Here is a 23,129-nt window from a genome sequence, read left to right as displayed (position 1 = left end):
GAATGATTAATGCTGCACCCCATTTACCTTGGAAGCTGGAGCTGGGACTGCCGACACACTTGAGCCGATCACATTCCAGTAAAAAATTTCGAAAACAAATATGGATGGCTAAGCAATAGTGCAACCATGAGGATGTGATGGTGAGGATGGACAAATATAATATGTGAGATGGTACTAGTGAATCTAAGTGCACAAAGGGCTTTGCAAGCAGATGGTTTCCATGTTTGAACCATTTTTCTTCTCACTCTGCATTTCCGATGCTTGACGTGGTCAGTCTTTTGTCCATGTCTTCAATCAGCAACTCTGTCATGTAAACAGGGGTTAATTATAAACTTCAGGCTCCATCTCACTGGAAACAAAAGCCTACGAGTGATAAATTTGCCCAATTGGAAAAAAATGTAGCTAATTTTGCTTCTTCTCCAAACACCAGAGCGTTTGTGCAGACTTTTTTTTTTTTTTTTGTTAAATTTAACCAATAAGGCTGACTTCTGTTTTCTTCTTTTGTTTCATTTGAATTACTGTTGTAAGGCTGTGCTTTTCGTGGAATTACATGTTTTAATTTGTGTGAACATTGAATGACTTTACCCCATGAAGAACAAACTAAACTGAATGGGAAATATTTCAAAGGAGGGTCTGAGTGGCACAACCTATGGCTCAAATTTAAAAGCACAACTAAAAATGCTGACAGGTTTCTCAATGAAACAGTCATACCTCCCCACCCCTCACTGCAAACCCCACAAGCCCCTTGCCATGCCAGCCTTGGATGCCAAAACATTTAAAGAATGAGCCACTCTTTAAGGACATCCATGTCTGCACTCTACTAAATTTAATAACAATTAACTGAGTAAAACTCTTCCATCATTTCTTTCATTTTCTTATGGTGCATGTTAGAACTAAAGGGTGGTGGATAGAGTGCAGTCTGTCAAGCAAGTGGTTATGTGTGTGCTGTACTATGTCACAGCGTGTGCAGAGTATTTTAAAAATGAGGTTGTCTGGAGGGGTGGGGGGGGCTGTGGGTTGGGGGGTGGGAACGAGCACCAATACACAAAGAAGGTCCACCTCCTTTACAAAAAAAAAACAAAAAAAACACAGTTTTACATCACACATTGCCATCCACTTACTGAACCAGCTCTTTAGTTCTTTCCAGTACAGAGATAATGTGTGCTGAAAATGGCTGCAGAGCATCTCTGAAGAGGGCGCCACTGCTGGGTACTTCAATGCTTACTTTAAAAGCTGACAGCATGAGCAGGTGTTTGGACAGCAGGTGGAACATTACTGTACTGCCTTTTCTTGTGAAAGGTGCTATATAAGAATGGGCCAAAGGCTACTATGTGTAGGCATGCACATCAACTCCAGCAGACAACCATCATAAAAGAAAAAAATTAACTGTTTCAAAGTATAGAACAGAAAATCCAGCCTGAGATACATGGGATTTTACATCTGCAGCACCTGGGCATCAGTCCAGACAAAGACTGATAATAACAGAGAAAAGGAAAACGCCCTGCCAGCCCACTAAACCTAGCAGACATGCACTGTTCCGATATCCACACATGACAGATGGCTAAATAGGGAAATGCATCTTGTGTGTCCAGAGCACTTCTCACCAAAAACCACCGCTAGTTCACTGCACACACAGAAAGAGCAGCAGCAAACCAAATATGGCGAAAAGCCCAGGCATGCTGTGTGTGTGCGCTGTTCAGGGGCACGAAGGCACCTCCCGCAGCTCCTCTTTCTATTGCACAGAAGAAATCTAGAGGCCCTCCCTACCTTGCATGCCCAGGCAGACGAGACGATGCTTCTGGCCCCCTGTATCTTCTCAAAACTCACCCGACAGTGCCGGTTGCCAACTCCCGTTAATAAGAGAACAGCCGAGAACAGCCAATCTTATCACCCTGCACACTCTACCCTCCCTCCAGTGCAGCCAGCCTGCTCTCTTCTCTGGCTCTGCAGTGGCTTTGCAGCTACTTTCTATAAGTTGCTGTCTCTTTTGGTGACTGACCTCCCACACATACACTCAGTGTTGGCACCGGTTTGAAATTCCTATTCTCCCAGCATCCCTTTACTTTCTGCTTCATCATCATTTCTCTTGTGATGTACGGATATCTGAATGTTTGGCTTTCACAGAAGCAAAAGAGTAGCACCTAATCAAGAGTGACAAGTAAGCAGGCAGACTTCAATGTTCAGTGTGCCCCTTAAGTGTTTATGAAGTAATACTGTACATCCCCTGCTTGACATGCTAGAGCACTACTTGTGGGAAATACAAAAAAAAAAAAAAAAAAACAACAAGTGAATAGGGGTACTTTCAAAAAGGCGTTAGACCAACAATAAATAGCCAAAGTGTTTGGGTAAAAACAGCCATTGCTCAAGATTTCCTAGACACCACTTTGTTGCTGATAATTTTACTTTACTAAGCCAACATGTAAGATTCTCGGTCACTGGAAAGAGATTAAACAAGTCAGCCACCATTTCCCTGCCTGGTATAACCAAAGTGGACTACTTACTTGTACCGGCTCTTCTAAAACCCCACTGCAAATAGGGCACAGGAGATCTTCATCCACTTCACCCTGGAACCTGTTGACGTCATAGCCCATTGCGTATCACTGGCAGCAGAAAAGACCCTGCAAAATGAAACAAAAGACAGATTAGGTGAGCACCACAGTGGTCCATAAAATGATGCAGAAGTGCTTTTACTAAGGCATGTAACAAGACACTTCCTTTAAAGAACCGTTTAGATCATCTGTGGTTTGTAAAGAAAACATTTGGCGACAGCAATAGGATTAGCACAGAGTGCCATTCATTTGCGCTTCAGCCATTTACTAGCTTGAACTGTTTTGGAAAGTGCTTGGGAATGGCAACTACTTGCCACATGCAAAACCTACATGACAGATGACTCTCCTTTGTATAGCACCTTGGAAAGCAATTTGTAAGTTTTTAAGAGTCTTACCTGGACATATCTAATTAAGATGCAACACATCGGCACACACCAGTGCCATGATTATTAGTGACTAAAATTAGCCCTTGAAACTTCTGTCTCCCTTACCTGAACATTAGAACATATTTGTTTTAAATTCAGGCATGCAAAAATTAAATTATGAGGAGGAGAACAGTTATCAGTAATGAAGAAGGATGGACTGGGCAAGATGTTTGATTGGCAGCCTGTAGGGCAGGACTAGATGCTTGAGTGGGCAGCTGACTGGAAGGTTTAAACAGATTTACAGGGTTAAGTGAAATTCTAAGTTGCATATGCTAATGAAAAAGCCACATGTCACCACTCTCAGTCACCATGACTAATGAGTACAACTACTTCTGTCTTCCTTACCTGAAAAATCTCAGAACAGAGTTTAACATTATCTACTACTGGGAGACACACTGAACAGACCACTATGGGATGAGAGCTGAACAGAGATCATTTGTACATAACTTCAACTCCTTAAGCCACCATGGCACAATAGGGCAGCATTTAATAACAATGTGATATCCAATAAACAGCTTGTGCCTCTTTATAGAATGCCTTTCACAATGCACAATCCTCTAATCTGAACCATCAATATTAACTGATGAGGTTCTTCTAAACTGAGCTTTCTGACAGATTCACTGGCAGTGAAAGCTCCCTCGCTGCCCACCTGCTCTCTCTCTCTCTCACACTTGCTCTAACGCCCACTCCGGTGTCAACTTGCTGAGCCAGGTGATGTTTCATCATCATTTCTGAAGCTTTTAGAACAAATAAGAGCGAACACAGACAAAGTTCAGCCGGGAGACAAGTCATCTGGAAATGCAAACAAGTGATGGTGTGAAGCCCCCTCACTCCCCGCAGTCAACACATTCATGTTTCGGAGAATTACCACGCTGGGGGGCCATGTGAGTCAACGTTTATCAGATAAATGTGACAGGTGTGTAAAAATGTTACATGGAAACAATCCATTTTAACTGCTTTTTATACACTCAAGCAAAATGTTGCTTAAAAATTTTTAAAAAGTAAAAAATAGAGATGAGGCGACGACAAAAAGAAAAATCTGTTTGTGACATGGTGGGATCAATGCCAGCTTGGTTTAGCTGGACTGACAGATTGTCTTATTAATGTTAAGGAACAGGTGGTTTAGTTTATACCACTTAAAATCCTTCACTAATAACCGGAATTCATTCTCCTGCCCACTGCTGATGAAGTAATGTATGACTGGAAAATTTCAGCAATTGACATGATTCAGTATTGTATGTAAAAGTCTAAGGTCTTACAGGGTAAACAGGAATGGTGGCAGTATAGTTCCATGTGGACATCCTGCACTACTCATGAAGGTGTCCAACATGCAGCCACTGAGCCGCACAAACTGTGAAATACCAGTTAGGTAGTCCACTATCCAGGACACTGCATTGACCAAAGCTTTTCCCCCAGCAATTAAGGCTGCATGGTGTTAAATGCACTTGTGAAGCAACATTTTAAAACACAACAACTAGAAGACCAGTAACTGAAACAGGCCCTTCAGCCATTCTTTAGAATACTTGCCTATTGCTGTGGAAGATGCTATACATAAAACTAATTAACTGTTTGTGTAAAGGCACTATATAAAATCAATTAATTGAGAGCAAAAGATATTTTGCTGGTAACAAGGACTGCAAGGTATGAGCAAAGAGAAAAGACTTGGAAGAGCTGAACTTTTTTAGTTTAAGGAAAAAAACAGGATATGAGGTGACCTGATTGAAGTGTTTAAAATTATGAAAGGAATTAGGGCAGTTGATCCCAGCTGTTATTTTAAAATGAGTTCAACTGAAACACAAGGGCAAAGTTGGAAACTTCTTAAGGGTAAATTCGGCACAAATGTTTGGAAGGTTTCTTGACAAAAATAACCAGAGACATATGGAATAAGTGACCAAGTAAAGTGTTAGAGAGCAGGACATCAGGGGCCTTCAAACCTTGACTGGATATTATTTTTTAGAAATTAGGTGAATAAGATTAGTGAGCTTTGCTGGGCCAAATGGCTCGTTCTCATTAAAATTGTTCTAATGTTCTAAAGATAACTGAATATACTGTAGAGCAGTGACAGTTAAACTGTTTTCTCTCACAATCCAATTTTGCCTGCTGTGTGTCTTCATGATCTGAACAGCGGCCAATCATTATCACATTCCTCTCTGGCGAATCGTCACTGATCGTCATCTCAATTGGTCACCTCTGGAGAATCACCATCAATCATCCTTTGAGGGGTCTGTTTTAACTTTGCAAGCGGTGAACCAAAGCTTTCCAGAATTGTAATCCACAAATGTTGCAACCCATAGTTTAAGAAACACTGTTGCAGAGCACTCTGACATACTTACTTTAATGAAAATGTGCTATATAAAAGTTGTTGTCATTGTTAAAAAGCATTGTCACTGCTTCAGCATGCTTCCTACCATTGATCGTTAGTGAGTGGTGGCCCAAAAATCAGTACGCTCCCATTCTACAGAATGGGAGGCCCTTGGGGTGAAGGCACTGTGGCATCCATTCTTGAAACAAATTAAATAAAAGGTAGTGAATAGCTATAAATTGTATTGTGCTCTATTGTAGGCATGGAGCTGGACAGTTTGACATCTGTGGTGGAGCAACGGGTACCGAGCAGGCTCCTGTCAATCATGGAGAATCCACTGCATCCACTGAACATTATCATCTCCAGACAGAGGAGCAGCTTCAGGGACAGACTGCTGTCACCGTCCTGCTCCACTGACAGACTGAGGGGATCATTCCTCCCCCACACTATGAGACTCTTCAATTCCACCCGGGGGAGTAAACGTTAACATTATACAAAGTTACTGTCTGTTATACCTGCATTTTTATCACTCTTTAAATTTAATATTGTTTTTATCAGTATGCTGCTGCTGGAGTTTGTGAATTTCCCCTTGGGGATTAATAAAGTATCTATCGATCTAAATTTCCAAAGGGGGCACACTGCAACAGAGTCTATGGTATTTGCTTACTTTCATGTGGTGCTCCTGTGTTCTTCATGTCAACTGGCTGCAAAAATAATCCTCAACTTGTGCTACTCTAATTATGCAACTTGGGATTTAGTCACAGACTGCAATTCATTGAGGCGACCGAGAACTGCGAGATCTGAGCAACTGCAGTCCTTAAATCCAACATGCCTTCCGTGTTAATCTTGGGGCAAGAACACGATCACTTCCCGTTACCCCCAAAGCAACTATATTCCTGCCATTCTTACCCCATTTCAATAGTGCCATGCCATACCAATTTCTAATCCCGCTTAATCTTTGAGCAGGGTTGGAGGTGGGCTGGTGCCTATCCCAGCAAGCATTGGGCGCAAGACAGGATGAAGAGAAACACAAACACACACACACACACACACACACACACACACACACACACACACACACACACACACACACACACACGGTGCGTGGTTCAATTTCTCATCATCAAATCAATCTAACCTGCATGTCTTTCTTTGGACTGTGGGAGGAAACTCCCACAGACACAGGGAGAACCTGAAATATCTGAGCATGGAGGATCCAGGATGTGAACCCTGGTCTCCTTTATGCTGTGCTGACTTAATTAACACACTCAAAACAACTTTCAGGGTATGTCACTATTACTTGGCTAACTTAAACGGACTTTATACAAAATAAGTATGTTTAAGGACTTTACATTTTAATTTCTAGTACAAACTGACTGAAATTTCTTGGGTGTCACATTAGGACGACACAGAAACAATACAAAAGGATTTGATTGCTTTATTAACAGCATCACAGAAATGTATTCTATTGTATATCACCATTAAAATCTGTTCTTATGTGGCTTCTTTCACTTGATTCAACCAAAAATGAACATGATTTGTAGGCCTTATGTGTTTCCAGTAGTGTTGGATCGGTACTAAAAAATGTAGACTTTTGGTATCAATACCAGATTTCATACCTTAGTACTGGTACCAAAATGGTAACAGCAAACAACAGAAAACTCTCCATCTTACTTAGGCCTACCCCGGGGTGCGAAACCATTGAATTGCACTATGGTCCTCTTCCTTCTTGATAGCCATGAAGAAAGTCCCCATCACGTGGGAGCAATAAAGGGTTTTGAGTGTCCCTGGTGAAGTCCTAATCGCAATAAAGCAATAATACCCCTGTAAAGTCCTGATCATGTCGAATGCATATAGTTTTGTTTTGTCAAGTCTATGAAACAGATGTTTTTCTACAAATGCAATAGCAATTGTCATTTGAGGGAGGGTTGTTTGAGGAATGAAAGGACAGTGCAGGGTTTACTTCTGATACTAAAAATCCCAAAATGCTGGCAAGATACTGTTTTAAAATGGTTTTTTTTTTCCCTCCCAGTACTTGCCCAGTCGTGGTATACAGTGCAACCTAGTTTCAAGTACAATTGACATAATTTGGTTGGATGTCACAAAAGGTTGGTTCATTTAGGTTTACAAAAAAAAAAAAAAAAAATGAATTTCATCGATAGTAATAATAAAAGAATGCTAAACACCAGTGTTGCCAAATCTGGTGATTTTTTTTTTTTTTTTTAATATTTTCTATTTGGGGAGAAAACATGACTGGACAGAGGGCTATTTATTTTTTGGGTGTATTGCCAAGAATGTTTGAGCAGTTTTGGGTAATCTGTGTTGGCAAAAATGAATAGCTAGCTCTTTTGGACATTTTAGCTATGGGCTATACAAACTGACTTGATTGATGGAATGGGCTCCTCTAGTTTGCCCCCACCCCCCCCCACTTTGTAAAGCTATTGCAGAGTTTTAGCAAATTCCACCTATTTACCTGATGTCATAGAAAGATAAAGACTTCACAAAGCAATGCTTTAAGTGCCAAAGATTTAAGTGGCTTCAGGCACAAATGTCTTTGATATTCAGGTACACCAACAGCACACCCGACAACACAGGAGCAGCCTTTTCTCCTTAAGACACCAAGGTAATTAGCATATTACGTCCCCTTTGTGGAGTGACTGGTTACTTGGCAATATTATTTTAATAATAATATCACTTTGCTCGCCAACCCCTCTGGCCTGAGCTACACACCAGCCAACATACGCCTCCTCATTGGGAATAAAAACTACTTTCCCTGATGGCAAAACGAATAAGACGATCTACAAGTCTCCAACTTAAAGTTTAAATCTGAACAATATATTCAATCTCTTTTCGCTGTTCTGTTATTTCATTGAGTAATAATTTCTGCTTGTTTATTGCGCTAATGCAATCTTTACTATCATTGTTTTGAGACTTTCGAATTTTCGTACTTCCATTCTCTAACCTGGTCTGCATGTGTATTGTACCAACGTTTCTGAATTCTTTACGAAGTTCTACTTTGTCATCTACTCTTTGTCTTTTATTTCCGACCTGGGGCATGGTAAAATCTCGTGGCACAAAGTCTCGTCTTGCGGGACTTGAAAGTATCTCTCTGAAAAAGTCATGTCTTGTCACAGGCTAAAAATGTTTTGTCTTTTATTCTATGTTTATTTTAATTCTTATTTCGTCTTTTTTTTTTTCCTCTTTCTACATCATGTAAAGCACTTTGAGCTACATTATTTGTATGAAAATGTGCTATATAAATAAATGTTGTCCCAGGATTTTTTTTTTATTATAATAGAGAGATGTGGGTGTTGGTGATCATGTGACTTGCCAGTTTAGGTAATAATTGAAAATAACATTTCTTAAAAGATTTTTTTTTCCTTCATTGATAAGAAATCATAAGGGTATTTTAGACTGTGTAATCAACATGTTTACATTTTTAAGTTAACTTGCAGTAATTTGTACTTTGAGCACTTCTCCGATTGCAAAGACACATTTTTCAAATCGTGTATTGGATTTTTACCTACTATCTATTTACTGTACCACATCTGTAAGAGGGGACCCTAACCTAATAACCCATACACACACACACACACACACACACACACACACACACACACACACACACAACCCCCCTGCCATTGGCAAATAATGCCTCCCACTACAGGACACCATACACTCCATCATAAGACATTACCTATCATGAAAGATAATATGTAATATTTTTTTTCTCCTTACTGGCGGGCAATATAGAAGCTAGACATGAAAAAAAATAAGGATTCATGGAAGGAGACATGATACAGCTTTTCATATAACTCAATGTTCATAATACTACTGAATTACTTTATCAGTTATGTTTGGTAGAATGCCAAGGGGAGTCTAGCTGGTTGCCTGGCCTTTAAACCCCTGCAGGTTTATTTTCCCCAGCATCTCTCCGGATGGAGTTTTTATTTTTCTCTCCTTCCAGGACCATTGACTGCAGCATTGGACTTACTGTTATAACCATCACAGACCTAGAAAAACATGTTAATAGTAATTTAATCTATTCATAGGGACTAGCACATTACCTTTTTTTTATTTGTATAGTGTATGTATCTGTTTAACTATTCTCTTTGTAATTCATTTACTTGTTATGCAGCCTTTGTGGGATGTACTTTGTATGAAAATGAAAATCAAGGTTTATGCAGTTGTACAATACAAATTAATGAGAAAGCATTACTTATGACAGGTGCTTCCATCTTTTCTCCCAGTCAGGGTTAAGCAGCACTCTATAAAATCAGTCAGTTTATTAAACCCTGGTTCAGCTGCCAGTCTGTTACAGAGCTGAGCCGATTTTGGAAATGCCAATTAACCCAATGATTGCATCTTGTGATGGAGGGTATGTGGATTATATACAGTCATGGGGGAGGAAATACAAATGCTAAAAAGACAGCTAGATTTGAACCCTGGACTCTGGAACTGTGAGGAAGCAGCACTGACAACTGTGCTTTCCATTTTTTATTCAATAAAACGTATAAGGTCAACATCACGACATAATATGCTCAAGCTGCTTTATAAACTTAAGGACTTCTTGGAAGACAGTTTTTCAGTGGTTCAATATAAAGACTGCTTTAAAAAGTCCCTATGAAAAGGCAGAATCATCTCCCATTAGAAGTTTACTGTTCTGTGTACAGAGTACCATGGAATTTTTGATGATCAATACACAGCACATCGTCACACTCTGGTGCCATAATTGGTGAGGAGCTCTACCTATTCTCAAAATGTCTGTCTCCCCTACCTAAAAAAAAATCTGAACGCATCTGTTGTAAATGCATGCAGCATAAATTACAGATAAACAATGAGGAGGAGAAGGGTTGTTAGTGAGGAAAGCTGGGTGGGGCAAGACGTCTGAGGGAGAGCCAGCAGGGTTGGAATGGATGCTTGAGTAGCTTTCTTGTCATATCTAACTTGCATGTGCTAATCAGCACACAATATTGATACACTGACAACATGATTGGTGAAAAGAACAACTCTACCTCCTTACCTAAAAATAATGAAAAACTAAGGAGGAGCTTGATAATTGGAATATTTTACATTTTAGGCAAACTATTTCTGTTATCATGTGGATTTATAAAGATTTTATTAGTATTAAAAATGTAAAAAAAGGCAAGTCTCCTGAAAAAAGCACATTGTGAAAGAGACTCTAAAATGCTGTTATAGCTGTGGACTGTGCTCACTACCAAAGACTGAGAGGATGTACTATGAAAGGTCTGACGTGTAAATTGGCTGGTAACACCACAAAGCGCATAGTTGGCCAATCCACTTAAACAATGACAGGGTCTGAGGCATACGCTCTCTTCCTTGTAGCAGCATTTTATATCAAAAGAGTACTCTAGAAACGCTTTTGTATATACAGCCCAAACTGCCCAATAACTGTACCCATGGCACTATATTTATATTTATATATATATTTATATATATATATATATATATATATATATATATATATATATATATATATATATATATATATATATATATATATATATATATATATATACACACATTTTTACTTTTGTCCACTTCCTATCTATAGTTGAAATGAAACAAGTAAGTTGGTTGCACAATCACAATGGAATATGTGAGAAAACAGTGCCCTCACCCACTCTGTCTCTCAAATCAGACATAGCATGGTGCCCACTATTCTCGAGACACACCTGCAGTCTCCCATAATGCCCAGCTAGCACTGTACTTGTGATCTAGAGAAAAGAGCAGCCTATGGCACCCTCTTCTGGTAAGGAAAGGAATCAACATTAACAACAGAGAAATTACAGCTCTAATAAGGACAGAGAGAGATAACAGCTCTAGAAGCCAGGCAGAGAAGAGCAACTTAGTGCATCCCTGAATAACGGGTGTGTCTGACTCATGGAATAAAACGTCTTTAACCGAGTGCATCCCTGAATAAAAAGTGTATCCGACTCATGGGTTTAAACCTCTAAGTTTTAAGTGCAGAAGATGCCGCAAGGATTAACTGAGGTCTTCAAAACTATTAAATGCATCCATCTCTAGACTAAGAGGAAGTGCATTTAAAATGGAAGCACTTCTTCACATTAAAATGTTGTGGGAGACCGGAACAAACCGAGTCAAGGAGCTGAAGCAGAATATGACAACAACTTTTCAAAAGCATGTGGATGAGATACCAAGATAATTTAACTACTCACTAACCGAGTGGCCCGTGGACTAAATGGTCTTATCTCACTTGTCATACTTTTTGAGTTCTATTGACAGCTTTATTTCACATGTGTGGAGTTCTCCCATCAGGATGCTAAAATAGTTTAAGCAACCACAATTCAAACATAAACAGCTTTTGTGTACTTCCCAAATTTCCTAAACATATGCTTTAATAATTCAGTGAAACCCGGTTTCAAAAATGCCACATGCACCCTTATTCTAGTCAGTGAAACTAGGATATTGGTCTCTAAGGAAACATGGGTTAATGCACATAAATATCTCTGAGTAACCCAGTTATCTGGCCATGTAAACCCTTAACTAGGGTTACACTTAAGGCTTTCGTAGTCTGTGCATGTCTCCTGCATTCTGTTATCAGGTGCATGTGTTATCTTCACGCACGGATCCTGCGGCCAAGGGTAGAAAATGGCAAAAGTGTTCACAAGATACATTTGCAGAGGCAAATATTTGAGTGATCGCATTATTCCTTCTACTGGTTGAAACAATCTCTCTCAACACTTCAGAAATCGTTAAATTAAGTTGATAAGCTAAACATACAGTGCTAAGCTCGACAGCACAATCTCGGAAGCAGTGTTGGGGGGTAACACATTAAAAGTAACACGTTATGTTGTCTGATTACTTTTTAAAGAAACAAGTGACATAATGAAGTAAAAATAGCTGCGTTATTACCATCCCAGAAGCAGTGGGTGGAAGGCAAGAAGCAAATGTATCTGTATGCTGCTCCTTTACAGGGCTAAATAGAACAGCCAAGCAGAAAATAGTGTGCTGCATGCAATCTGGTAACAGAAACATATCAACAATAAACTGTCTATTTAGTTTTAATCCAGCTATTCACTATTGATATGTTGAAATAGGGTAATCTTCGGAGCCTCAGGTCTGGGATGTTCATTACTGACTTAACAGCATATAAAGGATTAAATGTACCTATAAAACAGAAAATTGTTAAATGTGGCAGTGTTTGTGGTCAGTTTTAATTAAGGTTCAGTCAAACGTGTAGATTTTCATACAAAAAAAAAAAAAAACACGCACATTGCTTGTAATGCATTATATTTTATACTAGCTGTGTAAGTCCGTGCTGTAAAAAGCCCAGAGTCCTAGAAACTATTGAAATCATCAGAAAAAAAAATGAAATGCAGAGATGTCAGGTAATTGAAAGGAACTACTCTTGACTACTCTGGGCATCTCTCTCCTAGTAGGATTCATTTTACCGACGTGCTCGCATCGCTTGTGCATTAGTGGCAGGAGGAAAAGAAAAAGGGATACTGTTTTGCCGATGTTAGTGGCTAAGCGACTTTCTTTCTTCTGAGGTTTCGTTTTGCTGACGTGCTGGCCCCGCTTCTGGTATTAGAGGCTAAGCAAATTTTCTGTTTCCTCTGAGGTGGAACCTTTACCCTAACTCAATCTCTCACTACCAGGCCGGACAGACACACACACTTCCACATGTAGACATTTATATATAAGATAATAATAAGTAACAATATACCATATTCAGTACCTTCTTTTTTTTTTTTTTTTTTTTTTTTTTTTTTTTTTAAAAGCAATGAGTAATGTAACTAAGTTATATTTGAAAATAACGTTCCCCATATTCCTTTGGAGATGCAGACTTCATGCTTGTTATTAGATTTGCTCTTTTTTGTGCAGTTTTTTTTTTTTAAAATGACATTGGAACACAAGTGGACTTGCACACATAAACATTTTCTAAGAAAACCAGGCTTCTGCCTCAGCCGGATTACACGCGTTATCTCGCTTTTGTGTGTGTATGTAAGATGACCAGATCTGAACCAGGGAGTCCAACAAACATCTATGGATGTGAAAAGAAGGATTTGAAGCCCACTTTACTCCAAGAAAGTAAATTTGTCAGCCTTCAGAATGATAAACGAACCAGGAATCCGATTTTAAAAGGTGCTCATTTAATGACAGATGTGTCAAAACATGCAGGACCTCAAGAACTGGTGCCCTTCACTGTATAAGCCTTTACACTTTTTCACAGCGTCTCACTTTCTTTTACTGTGAAATTTGGATTTTACTTCAGATTTGTATTCAACTGAATTTGAAACTTCCGGAGCTACAGCATTGAAGCTGTACTATCAGCGTAATCTGTTTATACTTCTAGCCCAGGCTGCTGCACTCTTTCAGTTATTCAATAGCACTGCCAACTTGATTTTTGTGCAACTCATTTTTTTTTTTCTTTTTGTCTGGACATTCAAGTGAATTGCTACCCTAGCCATGCGGACACCAGCTTTCACGTGGCAACTTAAAGCGCCAACTAACACACTCATGTGTGGATTATTCCAGCTTTATACTGAAGCATGCCCTTCTCTGTTAATTACTTTGTGTATTTTATAGTATTAGGACACATTTTACCAGCTCAAAATCTCTAATAGCATCAGTCTGCACTTCCTCTGGAGTCTCTCTGGGTCACAGTCAGCAGTCACCTATGCTCAACCTTTCTTTCTCTGCAGTGCCACTCTGTCCTACGGAACCAGTGCTTGACAGATTTCCCCGAGTAAGGACTGGATTTCTCACTATGCTGAAATACTATTGTGATGAAACTTTCAATATTAAAAACACTCCAATAAAAGCAAATAATAAGAATGGAATAATTATAAGATACTTTGAATGCTGCAGTATCCCAAAATGTTTTTTGACAGTGGATCACAAAGTCACCAGGCTGCCCGTCGGAGCTCAAAAGCACTCTGAATTCTGAAGTACACCGTCCCACTCAGGGTTTATTTATCACTCCTAAAGTAATGTACCAGATCTGCTCTATGTTGCAATCAACTTCTGCAATGGATCACTGAACCTTCTTCATCTAACACTGTAGTGCTTAACACACAGATCATCAACGGTACGATTCACTGCACACTGCAATCTTAATAGAGAACACAAAAAAAAAAAATTAAAAAAGTTTCATTCCTCTAAATAAAGTGACTGTCTATGGTCTGTTTATTTTGCATTGGGGTGCAGCTCAGGTCAGAGCAGCATTCTGGTTGGAATTGTTAGATCTGAACTAAATATCAAACGAGTAGCCATTGAATGGTCCTTCTAAAACAAACAAAATTATACCTTATCCTGCAGTACTTCACCTAAGGATCATCTCTCTTACGAATCTAGCAGTAGTCAGCCAGAACACTGGGACTCTACTTGCCTTAGTAATACTTCTCCATGTTGGAAATGTTCTGATGAAATAGCTTGTGATAAATGATTTTTAAATGCCATATCGCACCCCATTGCTTGATCCCTCACTGTTTCAGGATAGTTCCCAGTCCGGCGATTCCCCAAAAAGTTTGAGCACACGCTTCTGAAACTCTGCTAAGCTGCTTTCTCAACTTCATTTAACTCTTCTTCAGGTATCTCTAATCCGAGGACTTACAAACGTGCCTTATTTAATCTCAGTACCACTGATCCATGTAAATGTATTTCCCCAAGTTCCTAAACCCTTTAACAAAAGCTTTTCATAATGCGCCGAGGAGTAAGGTAAACTTTCTCTGGGTCAACAAGTGGACTGTTCACCACATTTTTCTTCCTTTGGCCACTATTTCTGAACATGGGAGTTTTTCTTGTACTTGCTGTTCACATAAAACAGAATTTTCTGTAATCAAGCAAAAGACCAATCACTTTTAGATCTAAAGATATATTCTACTTATGTTGCCGACACCTTTAGAAAACATTCAGTTAATGTCATGTTCTCATATGACTTTTTCACATTTAGTAGCATGTTATTTTTGGCACAGAAAGGAATTTATTTCTGTTATTGGAAAGGACAGCTTTCAAGCAGATTTGTTCAATGAACAAGTGGTACTCATTCATGTTGTGTTCATGACCAAGAGCCTCCATAACTGAATTAAGAATTTTTTAATATGATAAAGAGAAAAACAAATTCAACTGTTAATGTTTTCATATTTTTACTCCATGGAGACATTACACAATACAAATATGAAGGTGGTGTCACAAGAAAACTAAGTCTGATTGAAAAAATAAATCTGATTTCACATTTGGATTTATCATTAAAAAGTATGCTTAGAACAGACACCACAATCATTGGGACAAAACATGTTGTCAACCAGCATTATGGACAACATCTAGAGATAATGGACCCCCAGTGAACAGTATGAGACACATCTGAAAGATGCTAGATGTGTACAGAATGTCCGCTATGGAAGGGCCAACCCTCACCAACCAGGCAACACTTGTGCATGGGTGGTGACATTTACCACTTTTAGTAGGTTGTGTGACCTACTATGAACTTGAGGGCAGAGCACCTTGTCATTCCAGGCTCTCTCTAATTGTGTTGAATGGCTGAGGAACAGGTCACTCCAAATTCAGGCTGCCCACCAGTGACAACGTTTCTAGCATCAAATTTGATCAGCAGGTCAAGAGGCTGTTGACCAACAATGAAGGACAGCATGCTAGTAATCAACAAAATGGTCTGGGGGTCAACATAAAAACACACAGGAGATACATGATGTTATAAGAGGGTCAACTCTATAGACAGAAAGGCTCATTCTTAAAATAGACCTTCTCAGACACCACTAGCTAGAATGATAGTCTGCTCTACCCAACTTTCCGTTTTATTACTGGGCAGCAAACATACAAGCTATGAAAACCTGGACACAAATAGATGAACATACACAGGCTTGGTCCACAATAGAAGTAAAATCCTGCAGTACTTCTTTATATTCCCTGCTTTGTGCCCCAATAAATGCAAGTTATCACCAATATACTAATAACCAAATTGTGCTTCACTCACTCAGGACATGGAACAAATGTAGAAAGAAAGCATTTTAAGATGGATAATCTTTTATCTGTGGCACCCCTGCAAGAGAACCACCTCTTTCAACCCTCGCAAACATATGCAGTTTTTAATTTCTGGAAAAGATTTGGGATTAAATTGCTTAGAGATCTTTATATGCACAACATCTTTGCATCCTATGAACAATTACATTCCAAATTTAACTTTCCAGCTACGCATTTCTTTCACTATCTTCAAATTAGGAACTTTATTAAACAGAACCTGCCCGATTTTCCTCATCTTGCACCCTCCTCCATTCCGGAAAAAATATTGGTCAATTTCGAGGACTTAAACACTATCTCTGCAACATATAAAATTATTTTACAGTCCCTCCCTTTCAAAGATCCAAGAGGACAATGGGAAAAAGATTTCTTAATCAATATATCAGAAAAGGAGTAGAAAATAGCAATACAGAGAATTCATTCGACCTCCATATGCACAAAGCATACAATTATTCAATTCAAAATTATATATCAAGCACATCTGTCTCACTTAAAACTGTCCAAAATGTTTCCAGGGCAAGATCCAACCTGTAAACGCTGCAATCAAGTCCTAGCCTCACTGGGTCATATGTTTTGGGCCTGCACCAAATTAACACCATTTTGGACCAAAATTTTGGTAGTGATAGTGCCTATCAGACAGCCTTGGTGTCACAATTCCTCCTAACCCATTAACAGCTGTGCTTGGTGTTCTTCCAGATGGGTTCAAAGTGGAGAAGGACAAAAACTGATTGCATTCACTACACTTTTGGAACGCAGACTTATTTTGCTAAACTGGAAGAATCCTAATTCTCCTCTTTTAAGTCAGTGGGAAACCAATGTTTTATATTATTTGAAATTGGAAAAAAATCAAATTCTCAGTTAGAGGATCTGTATATAACTTTTTCAAAACCTTGCAGGATCAAATCAATAATATTTTAGAATAAGCTCTTAAAGCACAGAGGAAGCAATTCTCTCCGCATTTTTTTTCTCTTCTCCATTCATCTCTACTGACCTATTAAACTCAATTTAGGTATGTTTACAAGCTTTAAGGTACAACAAGCTTTTTGGCCATGCTCTTTTTCTCAGGGGTGGGGGGGTCTGTTTTCAATCCTATTTTTTGTAAAAACTGATCTATTTGTATGGAATGATTAAAATGAATTATATATAAAAAAAAAAAAGAAAAAAAAAAAAAGAAAAAAAAAAAGAATGGTACTCTGCTATCATTATTCCACTTGCAACTTTGCTTTGTGGCACTCAACAGTAGGAGTAGACAGTTTTACTCCCAAGGATTGTGATAACCACTGCATTATGTCCAAGACAGAAACTGACTAGCAGCCAACATTATGGGGGATGAAGTTTTCATTGAGTCCAGCAGCACAAAGACACAGGACAGGCTTAATGGATTGGCTTACAAGTGACCACAGAGCATGAACTGGTGTGGAAAATGAAATAGAAGTTACAGTTAAGACCTTTGTGGTTATGAAGATCTATTATGTACACTCCTGAAAGCCAGGCTTAGTTAATGCAACAATGCTTTGTGATATACAGTACGTGTGTGAGGGAGAAGGACTGTGTATTACAGAGAGATCTGCATTGGTACAGAATGTGCATATCAAATTTATCTTGCAGGGTTCAAGGTGGCCACCATGTGTGTCCTACAGCACAGTTAACAAGTGTCTAAAACAGAAGTACTAGAGGGCCAAGATATTTATTCTGTGTGTGTACAGACATATACTTGCTTGTATGCAGCTTTTATGCGTTTTAGGTTTAAGAGAGTCGGTACTGGCATATGTACAGAGTACGGCGCAATCCAAAACACACCCATTTTTCCAGTTTTTACTGAAACAGGTTGTTAGGTGAATACCTATCTCAGGTTATTCACTGGAACTGAACAGCTCAAATTTCAATTAAAACTAGAAAAATTGGGATGTTCTATGTGCAAACATCCTCAATTGCAGCCCGACTGCTTCCTTTACTCATTCTATTATGGTACAACAAATATGAGACATCAGACAGACAAGCCTCTCCTCTGTTGGTGTTGTCCAAAACACCAGCTCTCCATCTTTCCTTAAGGTTGAATTGCCTAAATTGGAGTTTCTGACTGAGCACTGACTGGTGTTCACATACATGCATGTACTGTACATGCACACACACACCCAACTCTATGACTAACAAGAATACAAAGCAGGTGTGATTTTGTCGTGATGAATCATTGGAGATATCACACTACACAATCGCTGGTCACAGGCATCCACTATGACAGCACCTTATTTGCTATTATGTAATTGAAGGCTGCAACTGAAAATCACTGCAAAAGCCTTGTTGTGTGATGGATGCCTACGTGGGCCAGCATGTACAATTTTGTGTTATGTGTAGGTCTTTATTGTAAGTTGAGATAAAGCACACATCTACACGCCTCAGTAGCTGAGCAGAGGTCGCCAGCACTCTCACGACTCTCATGTACTGTTGCTAAGCACACGCTGAAAATACAAAGCATCAGTCCTTGAATGTGTGTCAGCTTGGTCGGCACACATCACGACGCTGTAATTCATTTCATTTGGCAATTTCCATCAACGCCCGAGATTACAAAACAAATGTCAAGTGACAATTCTAACCAAGTATTGAGGTCTTTCAAACACACTGTTGTTACTTTATACATTAAATTTCTACAGTGTCACTTTGGAAAACATGCATGTCTGCTTGGCCAAATGTTGTTCTTTTTATTTTTAAACAGAACACCAGCAAGTACCAAATGCATCTGAACTTACACTAAACTGTTAACAGCATGGCAATGTATTGAAAAGAGCCCAACATCTGTCTTAGTAAGGGAGAAGTGGTGCTTTTTGAATTCTAAAAGGTAAGTAATCCTGTGGGTTAGTCTCTCCATGGTATATTAAAATGCACATTGACAGCTGGCAGTTATGGTCATAAATCTTGGCGTTTGCACTGGCAGCCATAACAAGACTGCTGGTTTTAAGGTGCAGTGCCTATAAAAAGTATTGTTATACAAAACTGAATGTCAGCAGAAAAAAATCAAAGTTAAAACAAGTATCTGTAAAGTGGCCTAAATTAATAAAAATTATAAAACACAAAATAATTAAATCACATTGAGTATTCTTCACTCTTTTCAGAAGTCAGTTTTAGTAGACAGAAGACATGACAGCCTCAAGTCTGAGGTCGGTCTCTATCAGCTCTGCCATTTTCCTTGTCTTCTTTAAACCTGTTCACGTTCTGTCAGGTGTCATGGTGAACATTTGTGAATCGCCTCTTGCAAATCCAGCTACACATTCTCCACTGGATTGAGAGCTCAAATCGGACTCTGCCACATCAAAATTGTTGTTTTCTAGTGGCGCCTTTAAGCTTTGGGTCATTTTCTTGTTGGAAAACCAATCTTCCAAGGTGCAGGTTTCTTACAGACTGCATCAGATATTCCCCCTGGATATCCCCATATTTTTCTGCTTTTGTTTTACCCTCAAAAGTTTTTGAAGACATGTGGCAGAGAAGCATCTCCACAGCCTGATGCTGCCACCGAGATGCTTTACAGGGAGGAGGTTGCATTTTTAATAAAGTGCAGTGTAACACAGCATTTAGCCTGAAGGACAAAAAGCTTGATTTTGGTCTCAATATACCATATGAGCTTCATCCAGTTGAGCCGAGATGACCTGTGCATTTTTTTTTCTTTTCACCACTCTCCCATAATGCTGTGACTGTTGAAGCACCTGGGTACAGCTGTTGTCTGCACAGTCCTTGCAATCAGAGCCGCTGTAGCTTGTGACTCCTTCAGAGTTCTCCTGGATGCCTCAGTCACTCATCTTCTTCAGTTTTGTGGACTGCCAGCTCCAACAGATTTCCAGCTGTGCCATACCCCTTTCCATTTCTTCATAATTGATTTAAAAGGGTGACTTGGATATTTTCTTGTCTTCATCTCCTGACTTGTGCTTTTTATCAAGTTGCTTGCTGTGTTCGCTTTGTCTTTATTGAGTAAATTAGGCTACCATACTGACAGATACAGTCAACTGAAGCCCCAGGCAGGTGATCTCAATTGAATTAATGATGGCACTACTAAAACTAATTGACTGTACTACTGATGATTAAGTGCATCATATTAAAGGGGGCAAATATTAATGAGATTAATAATTATTTATTTGGTATTTGCAATTCATTTAGAACATTTTGCAGAGATCTGTTTTCACTCTGACATTAAGGCATCTCTTTCTGTTGAAATGCTAAAATAGATCTACTGTGATTCAATATTACAAACTGTAATAATAAAATGGGAAACTTCTAAGGTCATCAGTATTTTTTATAGGTACTGTATTTGGTGTACTGTGGGCATTTGTAGTATGTTGTACAGAGCGAGTGCTCGAGTACACACAGTTAAAGCTAAAAAGTGGTTTCTGCCAAAAAAGAAATTACACAAAAGGTTAAAGCCTTAAACATCTAACCGCCGAAGAATACAAGTACAACGTTAAATGAAACACCATAAAAATGAATTTCTGTAAAATGTGCAATATACAGAGCATTGAAAAAGTATTCAGCCTCCCAAAGCTATTTTATTATGTCAGATTCTAGACTTACAATATACTAAAGTAATTTTTCCATCTGATCTACATAACAGTAAATGTCGTGCTAAATCAGTGACTGCCATCCTATGTTGTGAAATTGTAACGGATAAGTTCAATTCTAATCACTTTACATTTACATATCTACTTTGTTGAACAAGATTTAGATAATTCTTGTTATATGTATTTGCACCTTCTTAACATACATTGAGACTATTATGATTTTTGTTATATGTATATTTGTGCCATTTTATGTCTGATGCTGTAATCTTGCAATTTCCTTCAGATTGGTAACACTTCTATCAATCAAAAGGAACAAACTGTAACCCTTTCAACAATTTGATGAAAAGGAAACCCCGCAATTGTGATATTTCAAAAGGCTTCCTCCCCTTTGCAAGTCTAAGAATAACTCTGCTTAGTGTCGTGCATTACCTGAGCGATTAAGTGCCCCAATTTGATGATGGCCTGCACCTGCTGGCCCACCTGTTTGTTCATCGATTCTCCACATGGGTGGACAAACCTTTAATTCCATACAACCAAATTACAAACTCGCAAAGCACGGCAGGCTAACCAGTTGTTTTGGCTCTTTGGCCCATGAAATATTCTCTTAATCACAAACAATTTGACAAAAACAAAAGACCCAGTTCTTCATCTATAATCTTAACTTCGGTGTCACTTTTAAGGATAGCTGCATATAGCATGGCGGACTTCTGTAACTCTTATCTAAAGCCCGGCTTATACAGGATGAACCAAAATGGAGTACCACATTTCTCAAAGTCATTGCGTGAGGTAGAGGCAGCCAAGTGGGTTCGGGTGGGTGGGGGTCCTTTGACAGGCGATCCCTTATAGTTTTCATTCTGCAGCATCCCTTGGTCCAGTGAGCACCATACTTTCGCTGTCAAAGTGTTCTTCAAAAACAATAAATCCATCTTCACTACTCAAAGCGCCTTCTGAATGCACTTCAGCATTCATCCTAATGGTGACATCCCAAATTGGAAAACAAAACTTCAGTGGGTGGCTAAATTTAGACAGACAGGTACAACATTGAACAGAAAATCTCCAGGTCATCCTCTGACTGTACGAACATCTGAGAACAACCAAGCTGTAAGGGCATCAATTTTGCAGTCTCCTAGACGCTCAGCGTGCTTCTGCCTTTGGCATTTCCATCACGTCTTTGATTTTGCATGAGGACCTTCATTTCCATCCATACAAAATGATGGGAGTGCGGGAACTCACCGAGAGAGACTGGAAGAGCTGTAGAGTGTTGTGTGCGCCAACATTCTGCAAACCGTTCATCAACATGCCATCGTTATGTACAACGATGAGGCATGTTTCCATTGAATGGTTGCATAAATAAAGAAAACATTCGCTACTGGGTGGAAACCAACCCTCATGATCTTCAAAGACCCCTGCACAGTGAGCGTGTTATAGCTTGGTGCGCCGTTGCAAAATTTGGCATTGTAGGCCCTTACTTTTTTGAGGAGGGGGGAGCAATGGTCACTGTCACCTCTGAACATTACATTGAAACGCTAGAGAACTTTTTGCGGCCCCAACTGGAAGAAATGGATGTGGTGGATACCTGGTTTCAAGTGGAAGGAGCAACAGCTCATATGGTGCGGAGATTCATGCAAGTTTTGCGGGAGATGTTTCTGGGAAAGTCGATCTCCCTGTGTGGCGATGTCAGGTGGCCTTCACGTTTGCCTGATCTCACTCCGTGCGATTTCTTCTTGGGGGGGCTGCCTCAAGTCAAAGGTATACATACACCGACCTCAAAACCTTAAAGCATTTGCCACGAAATCATCATTATTCCCCCTTAAATGGCCAAATGAGCAATGTGAGCGTTCAGAAATCGTCTTGAAGAGTGTATCGCTAATGATGGCTACCACCTTGAAGAGATCATTTTTAAAACACAGTGAAAAAAATCCATTTTGTATACCCTTTTTTGTGTCGTAATGAAATTTATTTAAACTTGCAGCGTTTTTGTGGAATAAATGTTTGAAATGTAGTACTTCTTTTTGGCTCACCCTGTACCTGACATGCTTGTGCTTGCAGCAAGAGCAGCACAGCAATGTTGTCAGAAACAGTAACATGCACTGTTTTTACTGCTATGAATTTTTTTTCCTTGATGCAGGTGCAGCGATATGTGCCCCAAATGGTAAATTCTGCAGAGAAGTTGGTTATGTGGGTTCTAGAATGTCAAAGGAAGGGCTGAATATGAAGCAACAGGTCATCAAAGTGCAAGAAGACATGCAAAAATATTTGAAGTTCATCTCTTCATCATATACGTGAC

At 39.2% G+C, this 23,129-nt stretch overlaps 2 protein-coding genes across 3 annotated transcripts in view; both read right to left on the bottom strand.

Annotated features, from left to right (window-relative positions):
- dgkaa (diacylglycerol kinase, alpha a) overlaps window positions 1–23,129 on the bottom strand; it is a 185,120-nt gene that overhangs the window by 84,090 nt on the left and 77,901 nt on the right. The gene's annotated exons all lie outside the window — the stretch shown is intronic.
- rnf41 (ring finger protein 41) overlaps window positions 1–23,129 on the bottom strand; it is a 117,068-nt gene that overhangs the window by 20,939 nt on the left and 73,000 nt on the right. The window contains exon 3 of the mRNA XM_028798608.2: window positions 2,502–2,618. Coding sequence (XP_028654441.1) covers window positions 2,502–2,591 — 90 coding nt within the window. The 5' untranslated portion in view covers window positions 2,592–2,618. The remainder of the gene's footprint in view (window positions 1–2,501; window positions 2,619–23,129) is intronic.

This window comes from Erpetoichthys calabaricus, chromosome 3 (assembly GCF_900747795.2).
Source record: "Erpetoichthys calabaricus chromosome 3, fErpCal1.3, whole genome shotgun sequence".
Taxonomy (NCBI): domain Eukaryota; kingdom Metazoa; phylum Chordata; class Cladistia; order Polypteriformes; family Polypteridae; genus Erpetoichthys; species Erpetoichthys calabaricus.
This window is presented reverse-complemented; position numbering and strand designations above follow the sequence as displayed.